Genomic DNA, 23,641 nt, shown 5'->3' with positions numbered 1-23,641 from the left:
TTTGTAGTTTTGTTGTTGTTGTTTTGTGTGTTTGGTGAGTGGCATGAGTACACCTTTACCATAAAAAAAAAATGCAAGAAACGTTTTCATTTCCACTTTTGTGGAAACACAGAATGCTCTTGGCCTCTTGCACAAAATTTTCCCTTCTCTGATAGAGATCATTTAAAAAAAAAATCACTCATTGTCCTCTCAATTCTGCTTCCAAAAACAGAGTGAAAGCAAACATACAGTACAAATCTGAAAGATGGCAGCAGCATCTATAGGCATCTACAAGAATACAGCAAATACTAGAAGAGGGAAAACCCTAACTAGTGAGCACCTAAGTGTCAGACACTGGATAAGGACTGGAGACAGAGATGTGTCAGACGCAATCTTTCTCAGTCTTGCAAGAAGGACGATGGAGACAGGGCAGCCAATGTATGTAGGCAGAACAGTGGATCAGCTTCAAATGCCTCACTCACGGGGCGCCTGGGTGGCTCAGTCGGTTGAGCGTCCGGCTTCGGCTCAGGTCATGATCTCGCGGTTCGTGAGTTCAAGCCGTGCATCGGGCTCTGTGCTGATAGCTTGGAGCCTGGAGCCTGCTTTAGATTCTGTGTCTCCCTCTCTCTCTGCCCCTCCCACACTCATGCTCTGTCTTTCTCCCTCTGTCAAAAATAAACATTAAAAAAAAATACATGCCTCCCTCATCTGGCTCTCCTCCTAAACAGAGTACCTCCCATAGCAGGGAAGGAAATGCACCTTCCTGGATCCTCCAGCACGTGCCGCAGTTCTTGGCACAGCATGGCAGCCTCATCCGATTGAAGGCCATAAAATAATCCTTATTCTTGAACAGCTGTATGATCATTTATTTCAAAATGGGATAGTAATTATGAGAAGAATAACCTAGTGGCAATAATTCTAGTCTTTTTTATTTACTTTTATTTGAAGTAGTATAGTTAACATATGGTGTTATATCAGTTTCAGATGTACAATACAGTGATTCAACGTTTCTATACATTACTCAGTGCTCATCATATGTACTCCCTTTTTTATCTACGGTTAGAGTTAAGGTTAGAATTAAGGCATGTGCTTAGTATCCTACAGTTCAGAGACCTCTCCAAGGGATCAGGGTTAGGGTGTTAGGGATAGGGGTTAGGGGTTAGGGTATGCCTAGTATTCTGCAGTTCAGGGATCTCTCCAGAGACTAAAACCCCAGACTTCTGCTGGGTTGAGAACAGACTAGGCATCCATCTACCCAGCTGATACTCTAGTACTCTTTAAATAGATATTTAATTAGTCCTTCTGCTTTTATGTCTACCTTCACACCCATTTACAGAAATACTACCAATTCTTAACTGTTTCAGTTCTTCTCCAGGATAACTAGGCTGGTTCTCAGTTTTTCTTATTGTGTGTTCTGGAAGCCACTTTCTCAGATCTAGGGTAGGGTTAGGGCTAGTGTTAGGGTATGTGCCTAGTATTCTGCAGTTCAGAGACCTCTCCAGAGAATAAAACCCCAGACTTCTGCTGGGGTGAGAACAGCCATGGCAACCATCTACCAATCTGAGGCAAGGAAGGGATTTGGGGCTCTAAATATTCTTTAAGTAGATATTTGACTGGTCCTTCTGTTTTTATCTCTCCCTTTACACCCAGTAAATGTACTCTTGATCCCCTTGCCTAATACATCTGTCCCTATATTCACTTCCCCTCTGGCAACCACCAGTTTGTTCTCTTAAAGAGTCTATTTTTCCATTTGTCTCTTGTCTTCTTTGGTCATTTGTTTTAATTCCACATATGAGTAAAATCATATGGTATTTCTCTTTCTCTGACTTATTTCACTTAGTATTATTCCCTCTAGGTCCATCCATGTTGTTGCAAATGGCAAGATCTCATTTCTTTGAGTACATAATTTATTTAAATTCAACTTAGTTAACATAACAGTGTAGTATTGGTTTCAGGAGTAGAACCCAGTGATTCATCACTTACATATAATACCCAGTGCTCATCCCAACAAGTGCCCTCAAGATCTCATTCCTTATTCTTTTTTTTATGGCTAATATTCCAGTGTGTGTGTGTGTGTGTGTGTGTGTGTGTGTGTGTGTGTGTGTGTGTGTCGGGGGGGGGGGCACACGTGTGCTCCCTCTTTGTCCATTCATCTATCAATGGACACTTGGGTTTCTTCCATATCTTGACTATTGTAGATAATGCTGCAATAAACACAGGGGTGCATTTATCTTTTTTAATTAGCATTTTCATTTTCTTTGGGTAAATAGTAGTGGAATTACTGGATCATACAGTAATTCTATTTTTAATTTCTTAGGGAATCTCCATACTGTTTTCCACAATGGTGGCACCAATTTGCATTCCCATCGACAGTGTATGAGGGTTTCTTTTTTTTCCCACATTCTTGCCAACACTTGTTATTTCTTGTCTTTTTGATTGTAGTCATTCTGACAGATTAAGATGATATCTCATTGTGGTTTTGATTTGCATGTCCCTGACAACTGAGCATCTTTTCATGTGTCTGTTGGCTATCCGCAGGTCTTCTTTGGAAAAATGTCTATTCAGGTTGTCTGTCCATTTTTAAATTGAATTATTTGTGGGGCTTTTTGGTGTTGTGTTATAGAAGTTCTTTACATATTTTGGATATTAACCCCTCATCAGATAAATCATTTGCAGGATCCTCTCCCATTTGGTAGGTTGCCTTATTGTTTTATTGATGGTTTCCTTCACTGTGCAACCGCTGTTTATTTTGGTGTAGTCCCAAAAGTTTATTTTTGCTTTTGTTTCCCTTCCCTGAGAAGACATATTTAGAAAAAAGTTTGTATGGCCCATGTGAAAGAGGTTACTGCTTATGTCTTCTAGGAGTTTTATACTTTCAGCCCTCACATTCAGGTCTAATCCATTTTGAGCTTATTTTTATGATCACATTTTAACCATACAGTGTTTTAAAAAGTCTATTAAATTGTCAGAAAGCACAGTATTTTATTTAGCATTGCATCCTCCTAATACCTAATGTAAATCCTTACACACAATTGACTCTCAAGATTTGTCTGATTATAAAAAAACTGACAAAGCAATTTTAATGAACACAGACTTATTTTTTAATTTTCAAAAATTTTTTTTTTAATTTTTGAGAGAGAAAGTATGTGCAAATGGGGGAGAGGGGCAGAGGGAGAAAGAGAGAGAGAATCTTAAGCAGGCTCCACATAGGGCTTGATCACACAACCCTGGGATCATGACCTGCGCCGAAATCAAGAGTCTGATGCTTAACCAACTGAGCCACCTACGCGTCCCCATCACCAGGTTTAGAATGGTTTGTTAGGGAACGAAAACCATCTGATCTACTTTGTAACCATCATCTCTGCTGATCTCTCAACTCTGCACACTCAGCAGTCTTAAGAATTATTCAGCAAAGATGCAAAGTTTACTAATTCCACAAGAGAAAATAATTTTATTCCCCATGAAATTTCAAGCTTTGAAATGTAAAATAATAGAGAAAATAGCTTAAAATGTTGGCAATAGCTTTCTATAAACAAACCTCCTCTTTGTGACTGTAGTTGAATGAGACATACGTCCAAGAGCAAATCCAAGCAAATATGTAGTTGTCTTTCCTGAAAGAATATTCTGGTTGTTGTGTAGAAAATTCTTCTCTTCCTCATCTAGTAAATGTTAATTGACCTCCTTTCCTATTCCATGCCAGACCCTGAGCTACACATTCCCTCTCAGAATTAATCTCTGCAACAGAGACTTATTTAAATTGCCATTCTAAATAATACACAAAAACTGTTTTGTTCCAATTCAACTTACTTAACTCAAACAAAGTTGATTAAGTAGCTGTGTATTCTTTCTGTTAAAAAGTGCAAGTTAATCACTCCTGGGCATAAAATCCTCCAGTGAGTCCCCAGACGAGAGTAAAAGCCCAAGCCTTTACAAAGACCTACATGGCCCTGCATTCCAGATCTCAGACTTGGTCTTCTACTCCTACTTGTACTTGACCTCCCCACCACTCGCTGTCGCTGTCCCAGTCACGCTGGACAAGGTATGTCTCACTCTGGCACCAGCAGGCACTTGGTGCCCCAGGGTGCGTGCCTGTCCTGGCCACCTTCCCATAGACGTGGTGCCATTTACTCCCTCACGCCCTTCTGGTCTTTACTCAAAGAGCTCCTTCTCAGAGAGGCCCTTCTTGGCTGCCTCATTCCAAAGTGCACCCCTTACCCCACCTCACAGACCCATCCCCACTCTGCATTCTCTATTTCCTTTCCCCACAGCACCTATAAGCTCCTAATCTGCTGTGTGACTTATTTATCCTCTATCTCCCCGACTGGAGGGAAACCCCACAGAGGCTGGGATTTCTGCCCGTTCTGCCCGTTTTGTTCATTGCTTTATCACCACTCTCTAAAACCATGCCTGGCACAGAGGAGTTGCTTAAAAAATATTTGCTGAATAAATGAGTTTCTCTTTAAAATGGCAAACTACCCAGAACTTGCCTTTTATTTAAAAAAGCATCTTGTTTTATTATTTTTAGTGGGATTAAAACATACAGTTTCATATATACACTCAAAATATGGCCTGTGGGTCTCTTGGTAATAAGAAGAAAGCTCTATTTTGGTTGTACTTGAGAGATCTCACCACAGAACATATTCTTTGAGGTACTTAATTTATAGAAGTTCCAAAAAAGTGTAAAGGATGATGTTACAATAGACAATCCGAAGCCACGTTCTTATTTGAGGTTACATTTCAATGTAAACTAAGACAAAACTGATAGGAATTTTTAATGACCACAGTTCATGTTTTATATACCAATAAAAGAAGTTTAAAAATTCCTTAGAAGTTATTAATCACTATGTAGTTTTAAATGATGACTAAGTACTAGACCACATACACCCATAATACAAAAGCACACATTTCAGACCACGAATATACAGGTTGTTTTGTAGAAATTTCCGTTGCTATTTCTATACACACAGACTTCACAAAATATCATAATGCTATTAGTCACTGACCAGTTTTTCTCTTTTCCTTATTTTATGACACAACATGTGTTCTGTATATTGTCAACAATAAGCAGTTTGACCCTTTCCAAACTGTGAATAGCTAACTTCTGGAAGCCCTATCTGACTTAAGCATATGAAAGTGAAGTAAAGAAAAGAGGAAAACAGGTTATAATTCATTCATTCACTATTTCAACTGATGTCACTAATATTTATTATCTATTGTATACTCACAATTGTACTTGAAAGAAGAAAATCATAAAAAACAGTTCAGGTCACGAATGTCCATCTTATCTCTTCTACAGAAAAGTACATTGACTGCACTTTTATAGTACAACAAAAGAAATCCTGGTAACTTTCAATAACAATAAAAATAAGGTTTGTGGGCTCATGAAGTTAACGCACGCTAAACCCTCACAGCATCTCACAGGACAATCAGCCTGCACCCGTTTCTTTATATATTCAAACACTCTAATACCAAATAGAGGTAGATCCAGTTCGCTATAACATTTACTTTACCTAGTTGAGTTCTTCATCATATAACAATGCTTTACTTAATAAAAACTCTTTCAAAAATTAAAAACCAAAACACCGCACCAGGATGTTCTTTCAACAAATCGAGAAGCTTCTCAACACTGTCTTCTTCAAATATTCTTCAATCTAAGTTTTAAATAAATTAATTCTAGAATATTTTATCATATTTATCACCAAATCATAAAATATCTATATTGCCCCCTCAGGATTTTTGCACTAGGAATTATCTTGGCGATCATTTACTTCAGTACCTTTATTTTACAGACAGTGAGGTGGAGGCACAAAAATTGGGTAAGTTGTTGCTCTTCTGTTTGACAGTGTTCGACATCTCCAGCATTTGAGAGCTTAGAAGAACCTAGTAAGCTTCTAGATGGAATGGTACCACTGAGGGGCTGAAGCCCCTTGGCCCTTCTGACAGATTCTGGAGTGGAAGATGTGAAGTCAGAGTTAAAAATTCCTACCAAATGATTCAATTCTCTCTGTATCATCCCTCAAGACAGTCAACCAGTTTATGTAGGCACCTAAATAAGAAAGAGCCTCTCCCAATTTTTTTTTTATGACCCTAACTTTTGGGAACTACCTTCATATTTTGACTTGAAAGCTGTCTCTAGTGGCTTCCTTTTACTGGCCTTCTTTCTCTTCTCTGGAGTTGGGAGGACTGGCATACACAACTAAATCCTTCTCTATGGGACAGTTTCCAGTGCATGAGGAAGATGATCACATCTTGGCCAAGCCTAAACATTCTCGGTGTATTCAATCATTTCTCCTAAGACCTGGGATCCAGACCCCTTACCAGCCCTATCACATGGTCATCTATGCCCTTCGTAAAATGCAGCACGCAGAACTGACTGGGAATGGCCAGGTCAGTTCTGGGTAAGTGTAACTATCACCTCTCTCATTCTGACCACTACACTGCTATTCATTAGCCTACACAGAAGTTGCATTTGGATAGCTAATGCTGGTTTAAACTGAGCCACCTAGAACTGAAAGGTGAATAGCACAGGTCTCCATCCTCTGCAAAAGACTGGGCTATCAGCTGTAAGATGTCCCCCTTCAACTCTTCGCTTGTCATCCATGTGTCCATGCAGTCACCGATCCTGTCAGCTGGGCTCCTGCCTGACAACAGCCACCTGTCCCTGTACAATGCAAAAGAGCATCATTCTCCCACTCACCACAGAAACCTTTGTTTCTTTCTCATTAAGATAGAGAATGAGTAAACTGCTCTCTGCATCAAGTTTCCAGGTAGACAAAACTGTCACAGTTGACGTTTTTTTTCTTTAAAGCATTAAAAACTCATACTTTTACACAGAATCTAGATACAAAATCATCAGTAATTATCTTTTTTTTTTCTGGTTAAGGTTTATTGCTTTAGTCTTCCTTTCAAAGAATTTTTTTAATACTGATTTAAATCTTTATTTAAAAAACTTATAAAGTTCCACAGATATTAGCAATGCATAAATTCCTAGGGGTTTTTGGATAACTGGTAAAAAAAAAATCACTAACAGAAAAATTTCACTTCCCATTTAAAAAAAAAAAGTGCACACGCATATATGAGGGTAACTAATCATTGCTATGCTCAGTCACAGCGTGACAAAAAAAGCCACCACCATAAAAGGATGTCTGCATAATCTCTCAAGCAACATGCCAAAGTAACCTACTTCAGTTGGGCAAACACGGACTGCTACTGCACAAAGGTCCCAACAAGTCACCGAGAGGTGAGTACTAGATATTTCATTTCTTTTAAATATTTTGTAAAACGTTAAAAGCCTAATTAAGGTATAAAGTAAAGAAAACAATCTATTCAATGACAACTATAAATATTTCTAACAAAAATCGTATCAATATAGTCTCTGCTGACTGGCAGTTCTAATTAGCTAATACCGAGGTAGGTGAGAACAAGGGACCATGACAGAAATCTGTGCCAAAACACGGGGCTTACTTTGTACTTCTGTGTGAACTCACAGTTACAGAAAACAGCATCAAGTGTAAGTCAGCAAATAATGCCAATATTTCAGGGTACTTTAGTATGAAGGGAAAGGAACAAAATTATTTTAAAATGGAGTATTCCTACACTTAAATGCATGTGTATAGAAGTTATTTAGCACAATTTGAAACAAAAAAAGTTGTCACATTCTACTATTTGACCATGTTTATATACCTAAAGGTCTTTTCTATACACTATTACTTCTATACTTTCTAGTATTTTTCCAGACAGAGTGCCAATACTAGAATTCATTAGGCAAAGGGTATAAATGTTTCTAAAGCTTTATATATAAACTGGTAGTCTTTGGTTTACAAAAATATTTTACCAATTTGCTGCCCACCCCCCTCCCCACCAACCAGTGACAGTTTGGGCTTCACTGCTTCTTAGCCAACACGAGTATTTTAATTCTAAATATAAACAATTAATTTGATAAGTGTAAAATGAATCTGTTGCTTGCTTTATATTTATTTGATGGTCACTAAAGCTAAACAGGTCTATTTTTTCTAGAATTTCCATGTGCCTAAAAAAATTTCACAAAACAATGAAGTACATGTAATGATTTGCAACATTTATGTCCAGGGTGGGAATGGAAGTAACAGAAATTCTTGGCAAAATGTAAGCTATGAGGAGAGTTCCTCTAAAGGAAGGCGTGTCTGGGAGCTCTAGGGAGTATCAGTCCAAGGACAATACAGGGCATTGGTTCAGGGCATGGGCTCTGGACTCAGGCTTAGACCCGGGTTCGATTATTCCTAAACTGTGTGGCCTCGCGGGAGTAGTAATACTGCCAAATCCTTGTCACATTGGCTTTCATAGGTAAGCGCCAGAAAACTGTCTGCTATCACTCTCTCCTCCCTCTACCCATTAAACTACCAAAGGATGAATCCAATAAGTTTCCTTGCCCTATCATTTTGTGAGAATTATTTTTCTTACACTTATTTGCAGATCTTCACAGAATATTTTACATAAAGACTGAGTCTGTGGAGGGTAAACATCTATCTGTGCTTGCTGTCTGGATCCGCTCTGCTACTACTTCAGCTCATGCTTTCTCCCCAGGACTCAATCATACTTTGGAGACATAACGCTACAAAGAACACACTGCTGCACAAAGCCTGCTCACTCACTGGCTCACCTTTCATGAGGTGGGGGTGGGCATAGGGGTGGGGGTGGGAATGCCTCTTATAAATTACTTTAACTGGCTTCCAAGAACTTATTAGTAACATGACCAATCATTTACTAGAATAAACACTACCTCAGATCACTATATGACTTTCCTTTGCTTAAGAAATCCACAGACATTTACTAGGTATCTACTGTAGGATGGTTCTGAAACACTCTATGGGGTAAAATGTTGTAGGGGAGAAAGCCATCATCCTTAAGAAGAGTGCATTTTAAAAAAAAGAGCTTCCCACCCAGCAGAGGAGTTTACAAGTAATGCCTCCCTCCCTGCCACGGGTAAGGGCCTAGTGCAGGGTTCAAGGCCACAGAGCATGGAGTGTGCTAACGGTGTGCAAGTCCTTCCAGCCCATGTAGTTCCTGAGCTTTCCAAGAAATATGTAAAGCCCAGGGCTTCAATATCAGATGAGATAATGCATGTGAAAACCATCTGAAAACTGTAGAGTTAACAAAGATCCTTGTGGTATCTTGAAAGCTCAAAGAGAAGAATAAAATATATTTTGTTAAAAGTCTACAAACACCTAAAAAGTAGCATAAATATAAATTAATAGCATCAAAGCTATCCTAGGTAGTCACCATTTTCTTTCAGTCTAAATTGTTTTATGGAAATATTGTTAAAAATAGTAAAATCTAAATTCATCTGTAAAACCTTTTACTTACTTTAAAATATAAGTAAATTAATGAGTGCCTTTATTTAAATCAGCATATTTCCCTCCTCCTCTCCCTCCTTCCAGCTCCCCAGTTCTCCTCTTCTCTCTAGTTCAGACAGGATGAGTTGGTACATGTTAAACTTTTGAGATGTTTTCCTATTTTTAACCTGTTTTCTACCAGTAACATCAGATCGATTTGGTAACAGGAGCCAGGGATAAAACACTTTGCACGAAATATGATTTTAGGAGCCAAACTGCCAGGATTGAATCCTGACATTTAACAGCTATGTCTTTAAGACAAGTCATGAAAGTGCTCTGTGTCATAGTTTCACCACTGGACATGGGTTTGTGAAAGTTCTATGATGATTCAGTGAGTGAATATACGTAGAGTGCCCAGAACAGTGCCTGGAGGAGAGTCTGCGCTTAATGATACTGGTTCCTACTACTAATCAAGAACTCTGATAAAGAGCCTTTGCCTAAGGATCTAGAAAGCTGGGACTCTGTCATACTTTAGTGGGTGTCTATTGTGCCTCAGTCATGGGTCAGCTGGAGATAAACAAAATTAACACAGTTCCCACGCACAGGACTCCACAGGCTGGTGGGAAACAGAAAAAATAAACTCAACAATACAGGTGCTAGTACAGAACACAGTGCCCTCACGAGGACACTGCACGCTGTCTTTCTGGAGGGTGCTCCAACAGAGCAGGACAGGATAAGATCAGGGAAGCTTCCAGGCACAGCGGACTCTGAACTAAGTCTTGAAGGAAAGTAAGAGCTGAAGATACAGGACAAAGAAGAGGAGGCGTCCGAAAGAAGGAAAAGCGCCAGAAAGGCACAGAGCTGTGACAGAACACAGAACGTCAAAAAACTGCACATAATTTAGGAAAGCTGGAGCCAGGGCATCACAGGGAGAAGATGGCCAGAGAGCCAGCTGAAGAGTAAGGCAGAGCCCAGCCACAGGGAGTCAGAGAGCTTCCCATCAGCCCAGGGTTCAACGTGCGGCATTTGAAAGGCACTGTGAAAGGTGTGGCAGGAGCTCCAGAGAGATGGGAGAGAGGCCTGAAGGCAGGCAGTGGGAGTGAGAGTAGTATACAGACAGGCAGATGGACCGACAAACACATGGTGTAGAGGCGAGGCCGAGTGTGGGAGACAGTCAGGAGGCTGCAGGCACAGGAACCGCTGACTTGATAGGAGTTAGCAAGTGAGGGACGGCATGGAGTCCCAGACACCTTTGTGACTCCTGACTTGGTACCTATACTGATGGAGGACCCTGAGCAAATGATCGAATCTCTCTGGAATTCTGCTTATCCACAAAATAAGGATATTTGATGTTTCTGACTAATTTCCATGAGATGAGTCAAAAAACAAAACCTGAAACTCCCTTGAACTTTAAGGAGAAAAGGCACATAAAGATAACACAGACTGAGATCTTTACTACAAGAATCTTTTTATGGGGCGCCTGGGTGGCTCAGTCGGTAAGTGTCCGAGTTCAGCTCAGGTCATGATCTCGTAGTTCATGAGTTCGAGCCCTGCATCAGGCTCTGTGCTGACAGCTCGGAGCCTGGAGCCTGTTTCGGATTCTGTGTCTCTCTTTCTCTGCCCCTCCCCTGCTCGTACTCTGTCTCTATCTCTCAAAAATAAGTAAACATTAAAAAAATTTTTTTAAAAAGAATCTTTTTATATTGTCCAGGTATTGTACTTATAGGTCAAATCATGCCACATGGAAACACAATATTTTTCTTCCTCACTGAAATGCGTATTATAGCGGGATTCTGTTTTCTTACAGTTCCTAAACATTATGTGATGTAACTCCTGTCCTTAGTATTACCACCTCCTTTGTGTTCATGTTGGTAACTTTCACATCAACCTACTCACAGTTTGTTAAAGCTGCCAAAAGCCACACAAAGAAAATCAGTGAAAGGGGAAAGAAAAATAGCTGGAATATATGAAACCCTAAATGTGCAAGTAGGTGTTTAATCAAGTAATTCAAATGTCAGGCCCCTTTCACCTTTGCATCAATGCCAATGCATGTGTTTATGGAAGGCGACGTGGTCTTCCTCAGTCAGTGCCTATTAGGTCAGGATGCTGCAGAGGCACTAAAAGTAAACTACAAACTGGTGAACACGTTTTTTTGGTTTTTGGTTTTTCTGTTTTCAAGAGGTTCTCAGGGCACCTGGGTGGCTTAGTAGGTTCAGTGTCTGACTCCTGATTTCGGCTCATATCACGACACTAGGGTGGTGGGATCAAGTGCCGCAAGCCCCAGACTCAGCTTGGGGCCTGCCTAGGATCTCTCTCCCTTCCTCCCTCCCTCCCTCTCACTCTCTCTGCCCCTCACCCCTGCTCACACACTCCCCCTCTCTCTAAAATTTAAAAAAAAAAAAAAAAAAAGCAAAGAAGTAGTTCTCTGTGCACTGTCCCGTAAGTGATCCTCTGCAGACCTACTGAGAGGTGGTCAGAAGCAGCCTGTGCCATGGGGTCAGCAGGAGGGTCACATTTCCACAAACCCAGAGGCAGGGTAGGGAGGTCCCCTCAGACAGGCCAACCGCAGATGACCACACACAACCGCACTCTGAACATAAGCACTCTGGCAGGTGTGAGATTCTATCCTGAAAAAGTTCAGGCAGCTATCAGTGTCCCACCTTCCTGGACAACGTTCCCTATATCCTTCCAAAAATGAATCCTGACCACAGACATAGTGAGCCATCAACTTAGGACTCAAAGCTGGCTGGGGAAAAAAAATCACCTGACAGCGTAGAAAGACTTATTTCACTAAGTGAACTGGGGTGCATACTGACTGTGAAACCAACAGCCGAGTGGCAGCTTACTGGAACACACAACCTGACTCTGCCAATGGAGTGAAGAGAGGCTGTGCCAGTGCTGGTCACAACCCGGCTGTGCCTCAGGTTTCTTTCCCACAATTAGGAATTAATGTTTCCCACCTGTCCCCTTTATGGGCAAATGGCCCACACAACTGCCCAGGTGATGGTTGTTTAGCCAACTAAAAAGAAGGTGGGCAAAAAATCACTGGTTGAGTGGTAGGCCATGACATGTGCGACACTGGACCGAACTTAGAAGTCCCTGTGTGAGTCAGGGCAAGGTTTTTTTCAAGTAACTGACAAATACTCATAAAGCTAGGTAACCAGGGGAAGAAGCAACGATTCCTTTCTTCCGTGGAGTAGGTTTCCTCTCAAGGGCACCGACCAGCTTCTGCCTGCTATCGTGATACATCTGTGCTCGCCTAGTTCCTCAGCACACCGAATTCTTGCTGTTCTACTGAACCCAAGCTTTCGCCCGCCCCCTCCTTTTGTTCAATGATTTCATTTTTTCCCACTCCAGAAACTTTCCCTCAACCTTACCTCTCCTCAACAATACAGCCAAAGGACAGTGTCTCCAGAGAAATCAGAAAAAGAATCAGATCAATCAATACTCCTCATTTAATAATATGCAAATACAATTCATATCTCTAAGTCCACATTTTTGTGGCTCTTATTTTTTTTAAATTTTTTAATGTTTATGTATTCTTAAGACAGAGACAGAGCATGAACAGGGGAGGGGCAGAGAGGGAGACACAGAATCTGAAACAGGCTCAAGCTCTGAGCTGTCAGCACAGAGCCTGATGCGGGGCTCGAACCCACGAACTGTGAGATCATGACCTGAGCCAAAGTCGGACGCTCAACCAACTGAGCCACCCAGGCGCCCCTTCGGCTCTTATTTTTGAAAGTGTGCTCCTAGAACTTCCTTTTTGGTGCATGCCACTGTGGGCACTTTGAGTCAGACCGTCTTGAAGTGTAAACATGGTCTTCAGTAGACTTGGCCTTATAGAGAAGTCACCTCTTACAGCTTATCATTTCACATGACTTGAGCCATTCAAGTCCTAACTTGAATCCATTGCTAAGGCCTAACTTTAAACAAAATTACTAAAAGTTTAACTCCTTTTCATTTAAGGCTGTTGATGCTTATTAAGTGAATAAATATTAGGGGTAAAGGTGACATTTCAGAATCTTAAAGCAAAAACTAAAAGCCAATATTCTAGTTCACACTAAATCTACAAGTACAGTGAAGGTTTTATTTTGTTTCTGCCACAAATAAAATCTAAGAAAATAATTATCCAAGCAAGTAAATTGGGACCGCAGATCTGTGAACAATCACAAATGCCTCCAAGTCAGTAGCCAGGGCAAATATTTCCAGGAACAAATTACATTAGCGCTCAATTTTCTTAAATACTAATAGATGAGTTTTTGGGGGGGAGCTTTTTATTTTCCTCCTTTCTGTGGCTAGAAAGAACTTGTCAGTTCATGTCAACACGTCCGGTTATGCAAAAATGAGATGATAATGTCTTAAGATATGTTAGCTACTCTAGCAGCAATGAAATCAACTCTAGAGAACACACACAGACCCACTTCCGAAAATATAAGTAAAAATACGGTGGAGGATATTTTGCTACGGGAGAGCTTGCTGTTTTGCATATGTTAGATTGGCAGTAGAGTTATTACTGCGTTACTGACAAAACTGGGATAGACCCCTTTGCTCAGTGACATAACTGGTAAGAGAACTGGTGCAGATGGCTGCCAGGGTGGCTGCAGCCAGCTGTCGGGAGGTAAGTAGGTTCCTCAGGTGGAATCTGAATGTGGCCCCCACGCTCCATGCAGTCCAGTTACTAACTGTGCCCACAGGGCAAAGGCTTCAGTCCTCATTCATGTTCCTCCGGGTGTGGGGCACTAAGGACAGTTTAGTGGCCACACATACCTTGTCATTAGAAAGCATTATAAGGGAATTAGAATTCTTATAGATAAAAGTATTCTAAGGAAAAAAGATGAACACTTCGTGTTTTTCTCTAGGCAGTGAAATGATAAGTCATAGTACCTCCAAGTACAACTCAGTAGATTTATCCTAATAACATGACAGAGCTGTCGTCTAAAGATTATAAAAATGTAAAATACTTAAGGGGTGCCTGGCTGGCTCAGTCAGTAGAGCATGCAACTCTTGATCTCAGGGTCATGAGTTCAGGCCCCATGTTGGGCATAGAGCTAACTTAAAAAGAAAAAAAAAAAAAAAGATGAACTTATTTTAAAAACTGTAAAATACTTAAAATGTATTAAAAAATAAACAGATAAAGGAAGAAAAGGAGGAAGGGAGGGTGAGAGGAAGTTAGTTATACCTGAAAAAATGATTAAAAGAACAACTGGCAATCCAAAGGTTGGTAAGGAACACAGTAATCCAAACAGCAAGCAGAACCCTAGTATGTGTGAGTAGGAGTCCTTTAAACAACAGTGAGACAATGCTCCCTCATTCAGATAACAGCACATTCCCAACATCATCCTTCCGTTTCAGGCCCTCCCATATTGAAAGATATCATCTCGGTAATTTCAGGACCTAGCATATGATGGCACTGAAAACAATTTTTGCGGAATAAAAGAAGGGAGTAAGTCAAGGTTCAAGAAAGTAATCTTGAGTCCTCAATGATTAAAGGAGGATATAAAATAATATCTCAGGGATGATGATAATAAACTGGGATTGATTCAGGTAAGAATGGGATAACAGTCAAGTACATGAAAGAACATTTCTCTCAATTTGGAAAAGATAAAAATGACTAAAACTATAGCATGAATAGCCCACGATAGATATAATCAAGAACTAAGGTAACATACTAGTGCCATTAACAGAATCAACCTTCGAGAGGGTACTGAAACATCACCAGATTTCAAGACAGCCTAGATTCATCTTTACCAAAGACCATTTCTGAGCCATCCCATTTACTTGTCCGCACTGTGCAGGTGTCTTTCTCTGACTGACTCAGGACAAGGGTGGGCAGTAAGCGGTCCCTCAAGAGTCTTCCCATCAGTGATCTACACTGTCCTAGAAGTGGGGACCCCACTGTCCTTAGGAAGGATCGTTGCCTGGCTCTGCAGCGGAGGGGACACCTTGTTCCCAGGCTATTTACAGGTAAAGATGGTTCTTAAAGCCTAGACCACTTCAAAACCACAAACTCTCAGTTCTTCAAGGGCAATATGAACCAGCTGCCCTTGCCAAGAATTGGACAGGGTAGGAGACCTGAAGCCAGGTCACCAGAGAGAAGGATCTAGCATGACCTTTTAAGCTCTATGGCACTTGCTTTCCTCATATGGCAAGTAGGGAGCGGACAGCAGTACTTAGCCCACAAGCGTCAATACAAATGTTCTTCCAGATAGGACTTAAAGGTAGGCACCTAATAAAAATTAATGCATCAATCTGAGTAAAGGGCACTAAAGGGCTAGCTTTGAAATGTATGTCAGATGAGAAGATTTTTGAAAGAACTGAATTAAAAAAATGTTTTTCCTCACATGAAGTTATTTGCCTATTTACTCATTTCATAGTCAATTCATGTTCAGTATTAAAAATTTAAATTCATGTTTAGTATTAAAAATTTAAGCATATATTCGGGCACCTGGGTGGCTCAGCTGGTTGAGCAACCAACTCTTAATTTCTGCTCAGGTCATGATCTCATGGTTCATGAAGTTGAGCCCCACATTGGGCTCTGTGCTGACAGTGCAGAGCCTGTTTGAGATTCTCTCTCTCTGCCCCTCTCCTGCTCTGTCCCAAAATAAATAAATAAATATTTTTTAAAAAGAACAAAAGTTTAAGAGTTTATGGATAAAATTCAAAAGTTACTTATACAAAATTATGTCCTGGCATACATATCCATGCAGATGTGTGTACATGTATGTATACATAATTGCTTTTCCTCCAAAGTGGCATGTTGTATAATCTGCTTTCCTTACTGAACATTATTCCCTGTCAAGAAACAGGCATCCACACTGTCATTTCCACTCTATGGCTATACCATAAAATATTTAGCCAATGTCCTGATGATGGACATTTGATTTGCTTGCAAATGTGCATCTTTATAATTAACACTGTGTTAAATATTCTTGAGCATCAGATGTTCTGAAACCCCTGCCATTTCTGGCTCTACCAAGTGCCATACTTCAGTAAAGAAGCTGGACACACATTTACAACATGGCAAGCGATGGGACATTCTTCTCTGAGTCTTATGTTAATGTGACTTTCCTAATCTCTAAAATGGCATTTATTCATATGGAGAATTTCTATCCTAATATTTGTTTTAGAAGCATTTCCCGAATCTGTTGAGAAATATTCCTCAAAATAAAGCATACATATTGAGATTTTCAGAAAAAAAAATTCACAGAAAGTACAAAAATAAAAGAAGTTCTTGCTATCTGTTCCTAAGTCGCAAGCCCTGCCTGAAATTTTCACCTCTCCATGTCTAGTCTCAGTTCTTGAAAAGTTACTTCTCACAAGAAGCCTTTCTCAACTCACTGGATAAGGTTTTTCTACTTTCATTCCACAATTGCAATTCCCATGATTTCCCTTTCAAGAATCACTCTATTTTTTTTTTCTGCACAAAACAGAAATTCCATACTTATTAGGTGTTTGTTTTGTTTTCTATTTTATTAATTTCTGTAATCATCTTTATTATTACTTTCTTCTACTTTCTTTGGGCAAACAATTTTCTTCTAGCTTCCTGAACTGTATATTTATCTATTTTCAATTAAATAAATTCAATTAAAAAATAAATGCATTCACAAGCGTATAGAGATGTTGAATTACTATGCTGTACACCTGAAACTAATGTAGCATTATGTTAATTATACTCAAATAAAAATTATTTCAAAATAAAAAATCTGCAAATAAAATAAATGCATTCAAGGCTCTACATCTTAGATTAACACTTCAGCTGCATCCCATTGTTTGGCATATAGTATTTTAGTCATTTTGTTCTAACTGCTTCAAAATTCCTATAGTGATTTCTTAACCCACGAGTTCCTTAGAAACATATTTTTTTAGATTCTAAATGTATCCTTTATCCCTGTATTGTTCATTTCTAATTTAGTTGCACTGTAGTCACTGGAATGTCAGCTGCTAGGTAACATATTTTCTAAAAGCTCTGAGGTCCTGTGATGACCTAGTACACAAACTTGCAAAAAATGTTCATGTACCTTCAGCACAAATTCTGTGAAGTCTCACTGGGTAAATCTTTTAAGTCTTTAATCTTTATCTGACATATTCTAATGAAGATGTGTTAAAATCTCCAATTTCTCCTTTAAATTTTGCTGTTACATGCACAGTTCAAAACTGTTTTTATGGGGCGCCTGGGTGGCGCAGTCGGTTAAGCGTCCGACTTCAGCCAGGTCACGATCTCGCGGTCCGTGAGTTCGAGCCCCGCGTCGGGCTCTGGGCTGACGGCTCAGAGCCTGGAGCCTGTTTCCGATTCTGTGTCTCCCTCTCTCTCTGCCCCTTCCCCGTTCATGCTCTGTCTCTCTCTGTCCCAAAAATAAATAAACGTTGAAAAAAAAAATTAAAAAAAAAAAAAAAAAACTGTTTTTATATTCTGGGTGAACTCCTCTTTTTAACTTCTGTAGTGACCCTGTTCATCCCTATTAATATTGAATTTGCCTTCAATTCTGTTTTTTTCTGATGTTAGTATTGCTAACTCTAGCTTTCTACTGGTTGGGATTCGCCTGATACATGTTTTCCCATATCTTTATTTTCAACTTTTCTGAGTCACTTTTTTGAGCCCTCTCTCTTCTACACAGCATACAGCTGGATTTTTTTTTTAATCCAAACCAATAGTCTCTTTTAATAGGTGAGTTCAATCTATTTATATTTCTTTCTCATAGTCTCTTTTCCTATATTTTCTTGATTAACAGAAAGTACTACTTCCAGTTTTGTTCCCTTTTACTTTAGGTTGTATTTCCATATTTTAACAATTAACCTATCAACACTGTATGTAATGCACACCTATAACATTAGAGCAATGCTCTGAAAACCCCCACTGTCTGTTGCTATCACTGTTTAAGACTGTTAGAAGTAAGTTAGCAGAGATGCAGTTCATTTAATACAGCGGTCAGAGTAGCAGTTGGTGTTTTGATATGGCTAGGGAGAGAGTTGTTTTCTTTTAACATAAACGATCGTCACTAGATATATAGACATTTTCCCTTAATTTTGGTGACTTTCAGATGAGATCTGTGCACACAGTCCTATCAGAGTATCATTTTTCTTCTAAAGATAACATCACAGAATTTACTACTCTGCTCTTCCTAAGTTTTATCAAAGCTCAGCCTCCTATAAGGAGTTTTATTACTGTTTTCTACTTTTCAACGCAGGACTTGAAATTTCGTCTTAACATTATTTATAAGAAGAAAAGAATTGGAAATAACCCAACTACGCATCAAGGAAATAGCTAAGCAAATTATGCACTAACACAGTGGAATACTGCAGAAATATCTATAAAATGTCTACGTAAGATCTACACATGACAAATAGATGACACTGGTCCATGAACATGTGAGGTGAATAAAGCAGAGCACAAGACACCACCACGTGTAATGCTTACAAGCATGCAAAACGTAGGAACGCACACTGCACGCATCAGTGGCATACTTGTGGAACGATCCAGTTCAGAATTAATCTTAACATTTCCCCTGAAATGGCTTCAGTTTTTTCTTTCTTTTTCGTCGTTTTTGTCGTGGTTGTCGTGGTCATCATCTTCTTCTTTTTTAAAAGAAAGCCTAACTTTCAGTTCCTAACAAGGCCTTAGCCTGTTTCTCATACTTTTTAGGTTAACACAAATCAGATCACTGTGGTAAGTTCGTATTTCACTAAATAAATGTGTGACTGATTTCATTTCCTGGCAGTGATATGCATTTAGAAAAAAAAAAAATCCAACTGAAGTTCAATTTAAAAGCAAAGTTTTGCTCCCATCTGAAATGTGGGGTGCCACACATGATTTTGTTCTTAACCAGACAATGATTCTGAAAAAAGGCAGGGCAGGGGGGAATTTCTGCCTAAAAAGTTAGCATGTTCCCTCTTGTCATAAAAATATACTTGCTCTATTTAGATGGTTCTTATTTCCTTTGCCAGGGCTTTGCCAAAATCACCAAATTATAAGTAAACACATAAATTTTATTCTCTGTTCTTGTTACTATATATGTAAACATATTACATTTCATAGATTTTTTTTTCTTTTGGAGGGGTGCTTCTTTTATTTTAAAGAAAAAAATTAAAAAAAATTTTTAATGTTTATTTTTGAGAGGGAGAGACAGAGTGCGAGTGGGGGAGGGGTAGCGAGAGAGGAAACACAGAATCCGAAGCAGGCTCCAGGTTCTGAGCTGTCAGCACAGAATCTGATGTGGGCCTTGAACTCACAGTGAGATCAAGACCTAAGCTGAAATCAGATGCTTAACCAACTGAGCCACCCAGGTGCCCCTGGAGGTATGCTTCTTAATAATCCCCTTTATCTAGTTCACCTATTCCCTCCCACTCATTTCTCCTCTGGTAACTACCAGCTTATTCTCTGTATTTATGGATCTGTTCCTGCTTTTTTTGGTTTGTTTTGCTTTTTAGACTCCATGTATAAGAGAAATCATCTGGTATTTGTCTTTCTCTGTCTTACTTAGTATAATACCCTCTAGGTCCATCCACGTTGTTGCAAATGGTTAAGATCTCCTTTCTGTGGCCGAGTAATATGGCCGAGTGTGTGTGTGTGTGGTATCTACTGACCTACCAATGGACGCTTGGGTTGCTTCCATATCCTGGCTATTACAAATAATGCTAAAATGGTACATAGTAACTCTTTGAATACGTGTTTTTGTTTTCTTTAAATACCCGGTAGTGAAATTAGTGAATCATGTGGTATTTCTATTTTTAATTTTTTAAGGAAGCTCCATACTGCTTTCCACAGTGGCTGCACCAATTTACATTCCCACCAACAATGCAAGAGAGTTCCCTATTCTCTTCATCCAGGGCAACACTTGCTATTTCTTGTCTTTTTGATATTAGCCATCTGACAGGTGTGAGGTGATACCTCACTGTGGTTTTGATTTGCATTTCCCTGATGATTAGGGATGTTGAACATCTTTTCATGTGTCTGCCGGCCATTTGTAGGTCTTCTTTAGAAAAATGCCTATTCAGGTACTCTGCTCATTTTTAATCAAGATTATTTTTGTTTTGAGTCATAAAAGTTCCTCATATATTTTGGATACGAACCCCTCACTGGATATATCATTTGCAAATATCTCCTCCAGTTTACTAGGTTACCTTTTTAAGGTTTTGTTGATGGTTTCCGTTACTGTGTAAAATATCACAGATTTTAAAAAATTCTACAAATTTTCACAAATTTTAAAAGTTTGATCTATAAAAGGCAGTTTATATTACTTTTAGTTAAATTCACTTCTAATTAAAAGTACTCTCCCTGGTTCTCTCTAGAGACTTTGAACACCAATGATGGATACAAAAATGGACAACAATTTTACTACACCCTCTGCAGCAACTCAGGAAAGTGACTGTGACCTCTATTCACACCACAACACAGCCAGGATACTGATGCCTCTGCATTACAGCATTGTCTTCATAATCGGGCTTGTGGGAAATGTTCTAGCCTTGGTTGTTATTGTTCAAAACAGGAAAAAAATCAACTCTACCACCCTATATTCAACAAATCTGGTGATTTCTGACATACTTTTTACCACTGCTTTGCCTACACGGATAGCCTACTATGCACTGGGCTTTGACTGGAGAATGGGTGAGGCCTTGTGTAGGATAACTGCTCTCGTGTTTTACATCAACACATACGCAGGTGTGAACTTCATGACCTGCTTGAGCATTGACCGGTTCTTTGCTGTGGTGCACCCTCTGCGATACAACAAGATGAAAAGAATTGAACATGCAAAAGGCGTTTGCATATTTGTCTGGATTGTAGTATTCGCTCAAACACTCCCACTACTCATAAAACCTATGTCAAAGCAGGAGGAAGAAAAGACTACATGCATGGAGTATCCGAACTTTGAAGAAACAAAATCTCTTCCCTGGATTCTGCTGGGTGCGTGTTTCATAGGATACGTGCTCCCTCTCCTAATCATTCTCATCTGCTATTCTCAAATCTGTTGCAAACTCTTTAAAACTGCCAAACAAAACCCACTGACTGAGAAATCTGGTGTAAACAAAAAGGCTCTCAACACAATTATTTTTATAATTGTTGTGTTTGTTCTCTGTTTCACACCTTACCATGTTGCAATTATTCAACACATGATTAAGAAGCTTCAGTCTCCTGATTTACTGGAATGTAGCCAAAGACATTCGTTCCAGATTTCTCTGCACTTTACGGTATGTCTGATGACCGCCAATTGCTGCATGGACCCTTTCATATATTTCTTTGCATGTAAAGGGTACAAGAGAAAGGTTATGAAGATGTTGAAGCGTCAGGTCAGTGTATCAATTTCCAGTGCCGTGAAGTCAGCCCCTGAAGAAAACTCACGTGAAATGACAGAAACTCAAACAATGATACATTCCAAGTCTTTAAATGGAAAGTAAAAACGAATTAAATCTTGAGTTTATAGCAAAGAGACCGCATGATGAACTTTGGTGGACTTTTCTTATAAAGCAAAAACGATTGTTCAACTTCCAGTTAGGATTCTAGTAAATTCCTTTCATGGGCCATGAGCTCCCACCTCCAAATTGGAAGTAAACTGGTATATATTATTTTTTATACTCAAGAAAACAACATAAAGCAAAGTTCTAATGTGTAAATAAAATACTATACCAAAAGGGAGGTTATTTTAATATCTCTCAGTATAAAAAGCTTTTTATGTTAATGAAAAAGTTCAACATCAGTTATTTCCTACCAATAATTTGGCAAAAGAAAAAAAGACTGTAGGATTGTATATTGCCAGTGTAAAAATGTCAATATTGTAACATGTTTCTTTTTGTTAACATATTTCTTCGACCCATACTTCTTTCAATCTTAGACTTTAATCTCCTTGATAATATCAGCATTTTCTTTTCTTTTGCTCTGAGTCATAAAATTTTGTTTCAAAGAACTCTTTTGGAATAAAGCACAGGATGCTACAAAATTAAGAGTGTGTCTTTCAATGCTTACTTAAGGAGAGAATAGAACTAGCAGTGGATAGATTCGGATGGCAACATCATAATGATGGTGACTGAGGCAGATGAGAGCACTGAGCTCTCTTCCCAAGCAGCCAGTAGCTAAGGGTCCACAGCTCAGGAACATGACAAGGATTTTATGTGGAGGTACACACTGAGAGGAGTGTCCACTTGCTGAATTCTGGTTGGGAATAAAAAAATTTGCAAATATGCTTGGTTTTTCTTGGGTTTAGGGGATCATTCCTCTTTTATTCATAGGTTGGTAGTTCCCTGCTCTGCATTTCAATGGTCTGGGTTACCAGAAAGGGTAAGGATGAGCAGCAGGAGGTATAGCTACTGCTTTCCTAAATAAGATAGGGGGGAAATGCAAAATCATAAACTTGAAGAGCTCCCAGGACTCTTTACAACATTATACATTTGCTCACATAAACACCTGAGCATGAGTAGCATGACCTTTGCAAGTACAGTCACCCTGTCTGCCGGCTCAAATTTGTTTTACTGAATCCTCAAGTTGCCCCAACGCAGTATTTATGTTAGTAACGATACCAATTTTGATAATGGAACATACAGAAATTAAGTGCTACATCATAAGTCATGCTTAAAATTTTTATTAGGCTTTATATTCTGGAAATCTTTTCTTTTGAATTCTTATCTTACTCATTTTCAACTTTGATCCAGTAAGAAAATTTATCTCTATGGTTACACCATTTACTGAGTACTTTCGGATTTGTATTATGTGAATTTCACAAAGAGCTGCTGACCTTGAAGCCTCTGACTAAAAGAAGGCACTGATCTTTGTAACAGCTGATGGGGACAGGTGAGACAACATGGAAGGAAGTCAGGATGTGAGGGCCTTTTCCTCACTCCACACATAAACCTCCAAACGTGAAGTGTAAGAAAGAGCAGAAGACTACATGTTATCCAAGGTGGCACTTCCACGGTCATTTGCATCGGATCCCAAAACAATTATGAAAGCAACTGAAGGAAAACCTGAAACAAAGCCTCCTTAACTTCAGAGTGTCTGTACGGTGCACAAATTCTGTGGCAACATTTGAGCACAGACCAGCTTATGTATGAGCCGACGGGCGGCTTTGCAGCAGATGAGAAAGTCCTCTCTGTGCTGAGGATCTTAAGATCCTTCAAACAAGGAAGTAAACATCGATGTCACTCAGCCAAGAAATACCACATTCTTTTATCTGTTTAGTTTTCTGCTTCCTGCCTCAAATATACCGCAAATCCATATAAATGATTTTCCCCAATCAGTAGTCATATTGCCAAAAAGATAAACTTTAAACCTATCTCTAACTAATCTTAAAAAAAAAAAAAAAAAAAAGTTGGTACTCGAGGCAAATTCAACTATTCACTCTCCTTCAAAAGGCACTTATTGCCTA

At 39.3% G+C, this 23,641-nt stretch overlaps 2 protein-coding genes across 9 annotated transcripts in view; one reads left to right on the top strand and one right to left on the bottom strand.

Moving 5' to 3' along the window:
* Positions 1–23,641, bottom strand: part of UBAC2 (UBA domain containing 2) — a 186,558-nt gene that overhangs the window by 64,775 nt on the left and 98,142 nt on the right. The gene's annotated exons all lie outside the window — the stretch shown is intronic.
* On the top strand, positions 5,765–22,223 carry LOC125149488 (G-protein coupled receptor 183). Of its 6 annotated transcripts, XM_047828547.1 has the most exons (3): positions 6,731–6,746; positions 7,085–7,219; positions 20,577–22,223. In XM_047828547.1, the coding sequence occupies exon 3, from the start codon at positions 20,592–20,594 to the stop codon at positions 21,678–21,680; it is 1,089 nt and encodes a 362-aa protein (XP_047684503.1). In that variant the 5' UTR covers positions 6,731–6,746; positions 7,085–7,219; positions 20,577–20,591; the 3' UTR covers positions 21,681–22,223. The 6 variants fall into 6 exon arrangements, 4 of the variants coding, with proteins under 4 accessions (XP_047684727.1, XP_047684503.1, XP_047684654.1 ...); XM_047828771.1 differs by lacking the exons at positions 6,731–6,746; positions 7,085–7,219 and adding an exon at positions 5,765–5,776 and having other exon boundaries at positions 20,579–22,223; XR_007146019.1 differs by lacking the exon at positions 20,577–22,223 and adding an exon at positions 18,476–19,399 and having other exon boundaries at positions 5,882–7,219.

This window comes from Prionailurus viverrinus, chromosome A1, assembly GCF_022837055.1.
Source record: "Prionailurus viverrinus isolate Anna chromosome A1, UM_Priviv_1.0, whole genome shotgun sequence".
Taxonomy (NCBI): Eukaryota; Metazoa; Chordata; class Mammalia; order Carnivora; family Felidae; genus Prionailurus; species Prionailurus viverrinus.
This window is presented reverse-complemented; position numbering and strand designations above follow the sequence as displayed.

Coding starts and splice junctions, on each gene's coding strand:
- LOC125149488 (XM_047828771.1), top strand. CDS start 20,592: ATGATGGATACAAAAATGGACAACAATTTTACTACACCCTCTGCAGCA.